At 43.6% G+C, this 12,054-nt stretch overlaps 2 protein-coding genes across 2 annotated transcripts; one reads left to right on the top strand and one right to left on the bottom strand.

Annotated features, from left to right (window-relative positions):
* The first annotated feature begins 1,221 nt into the window (after positions 1-1,221).
* LOC121864858 (protein PELPK1-like) lies at positions 1,222-5,412 on the top strand. Its single transcript, XM_042364022.1, has 4 exons — positions 1,222-1,266; positions 1,863-1,946; positions 2,256-3,021; positions 4,277-5,412. Exons 1-4 carry the CDS (start codon positions 1,222-1,224, stop codon positions 5,410-5,412), a joined length of 2,031 nt encoding a protein of 676 aa, XP_042219956.1.
* LOC121864857 (protein rtoA-like) lies at positions 5,409-6,032 on the bottom strand. The gene has a single exon (XM_042364021.1). It carries the CDS (start codon positions 6,030-6,032, stop codon positions 5,409-5,411), a length of 624 nt encoding a protein of 207 aa, XP_042219955.1.
* Positions 6,033-12,054: the final 6,022 nt, after the last annotated feature.

Genomic DNA, 12,054 nt, shown 5'->3' with positions numbered 1-12,054 from the left:
CCAGTTACTGTGTGATGCCACGACGAGGCACAGCAGGAGTCTTGATGGTGAGGAGGCTGTGTACTGGCAGGGGAAGACTTGCGCAAGGTTGCCTCCTGTTCATAACGAGGGATAACCAGCGGCGGTAGCTGAAAACGAGAGGAAACAAGCAATGCTTGCACAATTTTCACTAACATAATGCTGCCACACTAGACACATTATATCACCCTGTGCACACACATCCATGTGTACCTGAAATAAACATATATTATTTTTAATTTCTCAATTTTGTCATGTTCTTTTATATTATACAAAAAAATCAGAACTAGGATTTTCCGTTACTGGTTGATGAATTTAATGGAAATTTAAATTGATAAAGTTTATAGGTGCTTGAAATGTGTACCTGACGGATACGTGTTTTATCGTTCGGAAATTAAGTGTTTACATGTGCAAAGGATACTTGAGTACAGTGACTTAACCCGTTAAGTGCAGTGACTTAACCCCTTAAGTGCAGTGACTTAACCCCTTGAGTGCAGAGACTTAACCCCTTGAGTGGCAGTGACTTAACCCCTTGAGTGACAGTGACTTAGCCCCTTGAGTACGATGACGAAAAGCCCATTAAGAACGATGACTTAACCTCTTGTATGGATTACCTGAACCTGGTATGATACTGCTTGTAGAATAAGTTGCTTTAATTCAGAATGAAAATTACCCGATGTCACCTCACTTTGTGGCGATAAACCGTGCTGGAGAGTTTTATTGAAAATTCTTTGTTACTTGTTTCAAATGCAGAGCGAAACTTAAACTAATGAATGGATTATTTTAGAATGTAAGAAGTTTAACATGTTTATGCTCCATCAGTTCATATTTCCACCTTTTGTTGCCTAGAGGGATGGAGACGGCCCTGGTGTGACCACTACGTTCATCTCGTTGTCATATGAACGTGTGACAAGTATACACGGTTATAGGTTATTTTGGTCAAGGTCCTAAAGAGCCAAAATCTAAACAAGACAATCAGATGTGGAATTCCTCGTTTTGCCCGGTCTCTTGCCACTGTCCGGGAAACGTGGAGTAATTTCTCTGTTTGCTCTTGTGTTAATTTTACATTTATGTCATTTTTGCTGAAAACTCATCTTTGACTTCATTTTCTGGAGAAACGTGAAGTTGCAGATAAAAATGCAAAGACAGTTTTGATCTGCCTTTCCGATAGAAATATAATGCAACTGTGGTGTACTGGTCAGCATGTTCGCCTCTCATACTAGTGAACTCGGGTTCGCTTCCCGGAGAGTAACTGTACACTGTTCTGACATTTTGATAAACTTTAGAAATAATTCTCAACGAACGAAGGTGATCAACATAGAGGAAAGGCGTGACTCGTTACTTCTCATTTAGTGTCTTTAAGAAGCAAGTTGGTCACCCTTATTACGCATACAGTACATACGTTGTTAGAATAATAGGTGCAGTAGATATATTATTCATATACAGGTTAAAGAACCCTTATGAAAGGCACTCTTATACCTGGCTTATAATTGTAATCTGATCTTTAATCTAGACCGGTGCTGATAATATATGATTTTCATTTTACCCAAAACCTCTTTAACAATTATTATACTTGTGTGTATATTTTGTTTCCCACCCCGCTGTCTGTCTCAATATTCCTTCATTACAACGTACAGAGACTAAAACACAAGTATTCTTCAGTCAGTAAACTCTATACACAATTGTTTCAAAATTTAGTTTTTTAGTCGCAAAACATCACCGGGATATTTGCTTTCATTCTCTGATGATCTTTCCTCTTTAACACATTACAATATTTTAAGAGAGCGTTGTTTATGTTTCTACTTGTGGTTCATCTTTAAATTTTATCTCTCTGTGATGACCAGCGTGTGGGCGTGGCAGCGGCAGTCCTGGCGGTGCTGATGGCCATCACCACCGGACACCAAGAAGGCGGACAAGAACTCCCTGTAGTGAGAAGGGATGTGGCTGATATACCTGACGGGGGTGGAGGAGTAACTGATGGAGGAGGAGGGGGATCTGGTGGTGGAGCAGGATCTGGTGGTGGTGGAGGATTTGGAGAAGGATTGGGTGGAGGAGAAGGATATGGAGGTGGTGGAGGATCTGGTGGAGGAGGATCTGGTGGTAGAGGAGGATACAGAGGTGGTGAAGGAACAACTGGAGACGGATCTGGTGGTGGAAAACCAGCACTGCCATACATCATTAAACCAGCTCTGCCAGATATTTCTCTACCCAGTATCCCAGAAATTACTGGTACACAGTCACCTCTAAGTGGAAGACCAGCACTGCCAGACATCAGTAAACCAGCACTGCCAGACATCATTAAACCAGCTCTGCCAGATATTTCTCTACCCAGTGTCCCAGAAATTACTGGTACACAGTCACCTCTAATTGGAAAACCAGCACTGCCATATATCATTAAACCAGCTCTGCCAGATATTTCTCTACCCAGTATCCCAGAAATTACTGGAACAAAGTTCCCTCTAATTGGAAGACCAGCACTGCCAGACATCATTAAACCAGCTCTGCCAGATATTTCTCTACCCAGTATCCCAGAAATTACTGGTACACAGTCACCTCTAATTGGAAGACCAGCACTGCCAGACATCATTAAACCAGCACTGCCAGATATTTCTCTACCCAGTATCCCAGAAATTACTGGTACACAGTTCCCTCTAATTGGAAGACCAGCACTGCCAGACATCATTAAACCAGCTCTGCCAGATATTTCTCTACCCAGTGTCCCAGAAATTACTGGTACACAGTCACCTCTAATTGGAAAACCAGCACTGCCATATATCATTAAACCAGCTCTGCCAGATATTTCTCTACCCAGTATCCCAGAAATTACTGGAACAAAGTTCCCTCTAATTGGAAGACCAGCACTGCCAGACATCATTAAACCAGCACTGCCAGATATTTCTCTACCCAGTGTCCCAGAAATTACTGGAACAAAGTTCCCTCTAATTGGAAGACCAGCACTGCCAGACATCATTAAACCAGCACTGCCAGATATTTCTCTACCCAGTATCCCACCTGTTGGTGGAGGAGGATCTGGTGGTGAAGGATCTGGTGGTGGAGGAGGATCTGATGGTGGAGGAGAATCTGATGGTGGAGGAGGATTTGGTGACGAAGGATCTGGTAATGGAGTAGGATTCGGAGAAGGATTTGGTGGTGGAGTAGGATCTGGTGGAGGAGGATCTGGTGGCGCAGTAGGATCTGGTGGTGGAGGAGGATCTGGTGGTGGAGGAGGATTTGGTGACGGAGGATCTGGTAATGGAGTAGGATTCGGAGAAGGATTTGGTGGTGGAGTAGGATCTGGTGGAGGAGGATCTGGTGGCGTAGTAGGCTCTGGTGGTGGAGGAGGATCTGGTGGTGGAGGAGGATTTGGTGACGGAGGATCTGTAATGGAGTAGGATTCGAGAAGGATTTGGTGGTGGAGTAGGATCTGTGGAGGAGGATCTGGTGGCGTAGTAGGATCTGGGCAGGTGGGAGGAGATCTGTGGTGGAGGAGGATCTGGTGGTGGGAGGAGGATCTGGTGGTGGAAGAGGACTCCAGGACGAAGGGTCTGGTAATGGAGTAGGATTCGGTGAAGGACTGTGGGTGGGAGGAGGATCTGGTGGTGGGAGGAGGATCTGGTGGTGGAGGAGCATCTGGTGGTGGAGGAGGATTTGGTGACGAAGGATCTGGGTAATGGAGTAGGATTCTGGAGAAGGATTTGCAGGAGGAGGATCTGGTGGCGTAGTAGCCTGGTGGTGGAGGAGCATCTGGTGGGTGGAGATCGTGGTGGTGCAGGATCTGGTACTGAGGAGGATCTGGTGGGTGGAGGAGGATTCGGAGAAGGATTTGGTAGGGAGCAGGATCTGGGTGGGAGGAGGACCTGGTGGCGCAGTAGGATCTGGTGGTGGAGGAGGATCTGTGGTGGAGGAGGATTTGGTGATGGAGGATCTGTAATGGAGTAGGATTCGGAGAAGGATTTGGGTGGAGGATCTGGTGGTGGAGGAGGATTCGGAGAAGGATTTGGTGGTGGAGTAGGATCTGGTGGAGGAGGATCTGGTGGCGCAGTAGGATCTGGTGGTGGAGGAGGATTCGGAGAAGGATTTGGTGGTGGAGTAGGATCTGGTGGTGAAGGATCTGGTGGTGGAGGAGGATCTGGTAGTGGAGGGGAATCTGGTGGTGGTGGAGGATCTGGTGGTGAAGGATCTGGTGGTGAAGGAGGAGGAAACGGAAAAGAAATAACAGGAACAGAATTCCCACTAATTGGAAAACCAGCACTGACAGACATTTCTGAACCAGCACTGCAGGACATTTCTAAACCAACACTGCAAGACATTATTAAACCGGCACTGCCAGTCATTTCTAAACCAACACTGCAAGACATTATTACACCCCCACTGCCAGACATTTCTAAACCAACACTGCAAGACATTATTAAACCGGCACTGCCAGACATTTCTGAACCAGCACTGACAGACATTTCTAAACCAACACTGCAAGACATTATTAAACCGGCACTGCCAGACATTTCTGAACCAGCACTGCCAGATATCACTAAACCAGCACTGACAGACATTTCTAAACCTGAACTGACAAACATATCTGAACCAGCACTGCCAGACATATCTGAACCAGCACTGACAGACATTTCTGAACCAGCACTGCCAGACATTTCTGAACCAGCACTACCAGACATTTCTAAACCTGAGCTGCCAGTCATTTCTAAACCAACATTGCAAGACATTATTAAACCGGCACTGCCAGACATTTCTGAACCAGCACTGACAGACATATCTGAACCAGCACTGCCAGACATTTCTGAACCAGCACTGCCAGACATTTCTAAACCTGAACTGCCAGTCATTTCTAAACCAGCACTGCCAGATATTTCTCTACCCAGTAACCCAGAAATTACTGGTACACAGTTACCCGTAATTGGAAAACCAGTAATGCCAGACGTCACTAAACCAGCACTGCCAGACATTTCTAAACCAGCACTGCCAGATATTTATCTACCCAGTATCCCAGAAATTACTGGTACACAGTTACCCATAATTGGAAAACCAGTACTGCCAGAAATCATTAAACCAGCACTGCCAGACATTTCTGAACCGGTACTGTCAGACATTTCTAAACCTGAACTGCCAGTCATTTCTAAACCAGCACTGCCAGATATTTCTCTACCCAGTATCCCAGAAATTACTGGTACACAGTTACCCATAGTTGGAAAACCAGTACTGCCAGACATTTCTGAACCAGCACTGCCAGACATTTCTGAACCGGTACTGTCAGACATTTCTAAACCTGAACTGCCAGTCATTTCTAAACCAGCACCAGATATTTCATCTAGTATCCCAGAAATTACTGGTACAATAGAAGTTACCCATAGTTGGAAAACCAGTACTGCCAGAAATCATTAAACCAAAGTACTGCCAGACATTTCTGAACCAGCACTGCCAGACATTTCTGAACCAGTACTGTCAGACATTTCTAAACCTGAACTGCCAGTCATTTCTAAACCAGCACTACCAGATATTTCTCTACCCAATACCCCAGAAATTACTGGGACACAGTTACCCATAATTGGAAAACCAGTACTGCCAGAAATCATTAAACCAGCACTGCCAGACATTTCTGAACCAGCACTGCCAGACATTTCTGAACCGGTACTGTCAGACATTTCTAAACCTGAACTGCCAGTCATTTCTAAACCAGCACTACCAGATATTTCTCTACCCAATATCCCAGAAATTACTGGGACACAGTTACCCATAATTGGAAAACCAGTACTGCCAGACATCATTAAACCAGCACTGCCAGACATTTCTGAACCAGCACTGCCAGACATTTCTGAACCAGTACTGTCAGACATTTCTGAACCAGCACTGCCAGACATTTCTGAACCAGTACTGTCAGACATTTCTAAACCTGAACTGCCAGTCATTTCTAAACCAGCACTACCAGATATTTCTCTACCCAGTATCCCAGAAATTTCTGGTACACAGTTACCTATAATTGGAAAACCAACATCGCAAGACATTATTAAACCGGCACTGCCAGACATATCTATACCCAGGATCCCGCCTGGTGGTGGAGGAGGATCTGGTGGTGGAGGTGGATATGGAGCGGGAGTTGGAGGTGAAGGAAGTGGAGGAGGAGGTGGATATGGAGGTGGGTCTGGTGGTGGAAGATCAGGAGAAGGAGGTGGATATGGAGGTGGATTTGGAGGTGGATACGGAGGAGGATCTGGAGGAAAAGGAAGTGGAGGAGGAGGAGGATCAGGAGGAGGAGGAGGATCAGGAGGAAACGGAAGAGTCGTAATGCCAGGTAAACCAATCTGGAAAAAAATATTCCCGGGATTTGGTCATGCAGGAGGAACGGGATTCAGTAAAGGAGGTGGAATTGGTAAAATACCAGGATTAGGTCTTGGAAAAGGATCAGCATTCGGTAGTGGAGGAGGATCTGGTGGTGGAGGAGGATCTGGTGGTGGTGGAGGATCTGATGGCGAAGGATCTGGTAGTGGAGGAGGATTCGGAGAAGGATCTGGTGGTGGAATTGGACCCGGTGGAGGAGGATTTGGTGGTGGAGGAGGATCTGGTGGTGGAGGAGGATCTGGTGGCGAAGGGTCTGGTAGTGGAGGAGGATTCGGAGAAGGATCTGGTGGTGGAATGGGACCCGGTGGAGGAGGATTTGGGGGTGGAGGAGGATCTGGTGGTGGTGGAGGATCAAGCAAAGGAGGTGGATTTGGAGGTGGATTTGGAGGTGGATACGGAGGAGGATCTGGAGGAAAAGGAAGTGGAGGAGGAGGAGGATCAGGAGGTGGAGGAGGATCAGGAGGAAACGGAAGAGTCGTAATGCCAGGTAAACCAATCTGGAAAAAATTCTTCCCGGGATTTGGTCTTGGAAAAGGATCAGCATTCGGTAGTGGAGGAGGATCTGGTAATGGTAGTGGTCAAGGATCAGCATTAACAGATGGAGATAAGGAACCTATGCCAGAAACAGGTGGGGCAGGTGAGGTGCAGCCGGGTAAAGTCTTTATTGAAACTCAAGCTGATGCTAGTTCTAGTGCATCGGTATCGAATGCTGAAGCAGAGCCTGTAGAGGAAATGTGAACCAGTCTACAGATAACTTAATGTACTCTGTGGTGGTCCTGACACTATTATGGTTGAGAGGTAAAGCTTCTGTTTCTTGTTGATTTAAGTTTCTGTCACTTGTAGATTTCTTAAGGTGTCTTTTTACCTTAATGGTAGAGTTATTATAGTATGATTTTCTGTAGTTATCCTCCATCACCTACGACAACATTGGAAACATTAACGTCTTTAGTAAAACTTGAAATATATTTGATCCTGAATTTATACATTTAGCTATTTTACTCTGTCATTATTTTCAACCAATTTATTAGAGAATCTTACGAACTGACGTTGTTTAATCTTTCCCCAGGTGTATGTCAATTAATACCTGCAACGACGCTACACTTCACAACACACCCTCAGCTGACCACGGCCAACGGTCACCTCAACTCTCCTTCATCACAAAAAGATTATATATTTCATCAATTATTTAATTGCTATCGTCTTATTTCTGTTGTTACTTAAAATGTAAGAAAATATGTTTTTTAAATATTTCTTTGTAAATTATTCTACAATTCAATAAATTTTATTCTTCATTTACAAATTTTGCTCGTACCTTTTAAATTCATTTATGTATGTATGTATGTATATATGTATGTATGTATGTATGTATGTATGTATGTATGTATGTATGTATGTATGTATGTATGTATGCATATACGTATGTATGTAAAGTCTATACACATTTGCTTCAAAATTTAGTTTTTTAGTCGCAAAACATCACCGGGATATTTGCATTCATTCTCTGATGATCTTTCCTCTTTAACACATTACAATATTTTAAGAGAGCGTTGTTTATGTTTCTACTTGTGGTTCATCTTTAAATTATCTCTCTGTGATGACCAGCGTGTGGGCGTGGCAGCGGCAGTCCTGACGGTGCTGATGGCCATCACCACCGGACACCAAGAAGGCGGACAAGAACTCCCTGTAGTGAGAAGGGATGTGGCTGATATACCTGACGGGGGTGGAGGAGTAACCGATGGAGGAGGAGGGGGATCTGGTGGTGGAGCAGGATCTGGTGGTGGTGGAAGATCTGGTGGCGAAGGATCTGGTATTGGAGGAGGATTTGAAGGAGATGGATACAGAGAAGGATCACATGAAGGAGGAGGATATGGAGGAGGATCTGGTGATGGAGGAGGAGGATTTGGAAGAGGAATTGGATATGAAAGAGGATTTAGTGGTGGAGAAGAAGTATCTGGTGGAGGAGGAGGAGAATTGGGTACCTCACCAATACTTACAGCCGTCCACAAGCCAACGTTTTCTGGTTCAGGGAAAAGACATAAACAGATAGTTGTGATATCAACACAATTTCCTCTAATTGGAAAACCTGCACCGCCAGACATTTCTGTCCCCTGTATCCCAGAAATAACTGGAACACAGTTGCCTCAAATACAAAAAATCGTACTGCCTGGCTATCCTAAGGCCAGTTAAGAGTTGAATATTTTTTTTTTTTCATTTATTGGGCACTCCCCTACATCCTTGTGTAAGGTGAAGCGCAGAAGCGTGTACAGCGCCCAACAGGGAAGCATGCTAAGTTCATGCTTGCCTTATGTCTCATGAGTTAAGGGCATAGAAGCCTGAAGAGTCAATGGTTTATGTTTAAGCAAGTTATTGGAAGCTCCAACAACTTGTCCCTGAATACGAATTTGCAACTTTCGATTTACAGCAGGTACCTACTTTGCTGCTTGGTGAACAGGGACCAAGGGGACTAGGAAGAGTGCCCAAACAACTTCCGCCGGCCCGGGAATCGAACCCGTGACATCTTGCTTGAGAGGCAAGAACGGTACCGCTCTACCACCAGCGCCCCCGTTAAGAGTTGATGAAAAAAGATTATCACTAGATTTTGGATTGAGATCGCCAGTTGCTGTTGATGGAGGATTATGATTCGGCGATGGAGGAGGAGTCGGTAGTTGGGGAGTAACAGGAGGTACTGGTGGAGCAGAGATGAGGGAGATTATATAGATCGAGTGAACGCGAGGGAGATATCGTCGTTCTTGATTTAGGATCTCAAGCTAGTTCTATTGGATCAAAATTCCATGCAAGTGCAAAAGGTGATGTGGAGAGACCAGTGAGTGTACCAGACTACCTCACTGATACCGAAGACGACACTTATCAAAAAGGTGATCCCATATACAGATAACTACTGCATTATGTGGCGGTCCTGACACTCTTATGTTCGAGGGGCAGGTTTCTCTCACTTGTAGATTTGTCAGTGTTTTTTTTTTGTGCGTTAATGGTTTGACTTCCTGTAATTAACCTTTATTACCTACGATTGCACTGAGAAGTCTAACATCTTCGGTAAAATTGAGTAAATAAATAATCCTGAGTTATGTGATTATTTAACTATTTTGTTTTGTCATTATTTTCAAGCAGTTATGAGAGCATCTTGTGAACTGACCAATTATTTAATCTCTCCCCAGGTGTACATCAATTAACCTCAGCAACGACGCTTCATCTCTCACTACCTGTGCTGACCCTGGCTAATCATTATCTCGACCCTCCTCCATATTTTTCCACCCCAACTTAATTACAGTCTCTTTCTTGTCACTAATGTTCATGTTCTGTGTGTAAACGGTTCGTCGAATCTTCATTTGTTTATTTCCATTTATTAAAGTTTATACTTGATGTAATGTATTTTTGTACCTCGTTAATTAGCGTGTCAATGTATGTAATAATTCCAGGCGTTTAAACATTTCACCACACTATCTGAAAAAACGTAAACATTTATCCCAAATAATGTATACAGTATCCAAAGGGAGCAGTGTTTGTGTGTATCAACAGCGGTAGTTGAAGAAATTTTACAACATCTGGCCTTCACACCCTCCTCAGTGTTGCTAACGTTGGCAGGTGATTGAGTCATTGTTTACTAAATGTATATAATCATCCGCCGTGACCTTGGTACTTCTGACACAACTCACCGGCAAAGTTACAACACAACGTCCAGGGAGGAATTCTCAGAGTTTACGTTGAATTTTCTCTTTCACTGTTGTGGTGAGAATGTGGGTAATTATTTCCTTAACTACGACACGAAGATGATATCCATAATTGCATGAAAATTGCACTAAGAATCTGTTATAACTAAAAGCTATTTCTGGTTCTCAGGGGCGGGGAAGGTTTATAAGTACACAGTAGGCAAACAACTTACACGATGACTGATTCTGTTGCATTCTGAAGAAGGAAAAATTCTCCTGTCATCATACTTTCCTTCATAATGAAGTTGCATTAGAAATTCACAATAACAGAATTATCCCCAAGCAATATCTGGCATCCTCGGCACAGTGATCACCCTCAGACAGACGGCATCAAACTCACCACAGCGAGTAATGTAACTGGCCGTCATGATGGACTGCACATACCCCGACGTCTTCCCCTCACCTCATCCGTAAGGCTGTGAATATGACTCCACGTACACATACCTACTGTAAGTGTATGAGCTCCATATTACCATACACGTCATATGCCATTTATTTATGCCTACATACATACACACACCCCTGAGTGTGTCAGCCAAGGGACTTAGCACCAGCGTTAACGAGGCTAATGTTTACTGATATCAGCTGAGACCTTGTGAAGAAGACACGCCAGAACGTGACGGTGACCCGAACCTCTCCACCACCAGGCCCTGACCCTCGCTCATCACCAGGCCCTGACCCTCTCCACCACCAGGCCCTGACCCTCGCTCATCACCAGGTAACAACTTCTCATTAAATCTAGAAGAGATTTGTCAACAATGTCATCACCACTTTAGGTTACCTGAGTGTGCAACAAATTTTAGGGAAAGTTGTGTTTATCTGAATTTTTAGCTGTTTATATGATTTCGAGTACGATGATTCCAAAAATGACCAGTTTTTTTACAGCATCAATAGTTTTATCAGAAATTAGCAATTCATTTTTTATCATCTCTGAAATTTAACCAGAAATCAGAAGGTGAAATATTGATATACATCTCATTTACTAATGAAATAAATGAAACGAGAACACAATTTTATGTTATATTGAAAACATAAAACATGACCAAACAACACATTTCTTTTCTACACTTGTTACTAATGAAATTGAACAATAAACTATGCTAAAAATGAACACTTGAACGGCATTTTCTTTTGTGTTCCTTAGGGTCATCTTGAATCAAACTCCACACGTAGTCACCCATCATAGCTTCACCCCATCTCCCCTCATATCTCTTCTCCATAGTTTGTATGTCCTGGTGAAACCGTTCACCATGCTCTTCACTCACGTGTCCCAAGTTTGGTCTGAAGAAGTCCAAGAGTGAATGCAAGTAGTGTAACTTCAGTGACATTCTGCAGCTAAGTTCTCTATGACATACAATTAAATTTTCCACCATCTCTTTGTAGTTCTCAGACTTGTGGTTGCCCAGAAACCCATGTACTATAAGCCGAAATGTTTGCCAGGCATTTTTTCAACAGTTGACATTTTGTCTTCCAAATCTTTAGATGCCAACATCTGCCAAATTTGTGGTCCAATGAAGATGCCACCTTTGACTTTGGCCTCAGACAATTTTGGGAACATTAAGCGGACGTGTTTAAAGGCGCTACTTTATGAGCTTAATGCTTTAATAAACTGCTTCACAAGCCCTAGCTTTATGTGAAGTGATGGCATCAATATCTTCTCTCTTTGAATAAGAGCATTGTTACATACATTGTGTGCATCACGAGTTAATTCGCTTTTGACATGCAAATCTCTTCTGTCATAGTGTTTGCTCTACTATAGACAGAGAAAACAAGAATACTTGGTATAGCCCTTGTAGTCCAAGCAGGAAACCTATCATCTTCAAGTCTCCACATACATCCCAATTGTTTCTTGTATAGTTGAGCATGTCCAACAACATCGTTACAGTGTCATAGTCTTCCTTCATGTGAACTGAATGACCTACCGGAATTGATTGAAGTGTACTCCCATTGTGAAGCAACA

Source organism: Homarus americanus, unplaced genomic scaffold (assembly GCF_018991925.1).
Source record: "Homarus americanus isolate GMGI-L3 unplaced genomic scaffold, GMGI_Hamer_2.0 scaffold46273, whole genome shotgun sequence".
NCBI lineage: Eukaryota > Metazoa > Arthropoda > Malacostraca > Decapoda > Nephropidae > Homarus > Homarus americanus.
Note: the sequence above shows the minus strand (reverse complement) of the source record. Positions and strands in the feature narration are given on the sequence as shown.

Bases quoted from the DNA above. Each gene is read 5' to 3' on its own strand.
- LOC121864858 (XM_042364022.1), top strand. From the start codon at position 1,222: ATGTTCGCCTCTCATACTAGTGAACTCGGGTTCGCTTCCCGGAGA. The intron at 1,947-2,255 runs GTGAGAAGGGAT...ACTGGTACACAG, and splicing joins GCGGACAAGAACTCCCTGTA to TCACCTCTAAGTGGAAGACC. The intron at 3,022-4,276 runs GTATCCCACCTG...CAGCACTGACAG, and splicing joins GCCAGATATTTCTCTACCCA to ACATTTCTGAACCAGCACTG.
- LOC121864857 (XM_042364021.1), bottom strand. From the start codon at position 6,032: ATGTCTTGCGATGTTGGTTTTCCAATTATAGGTAACTGTGTACCAGAA.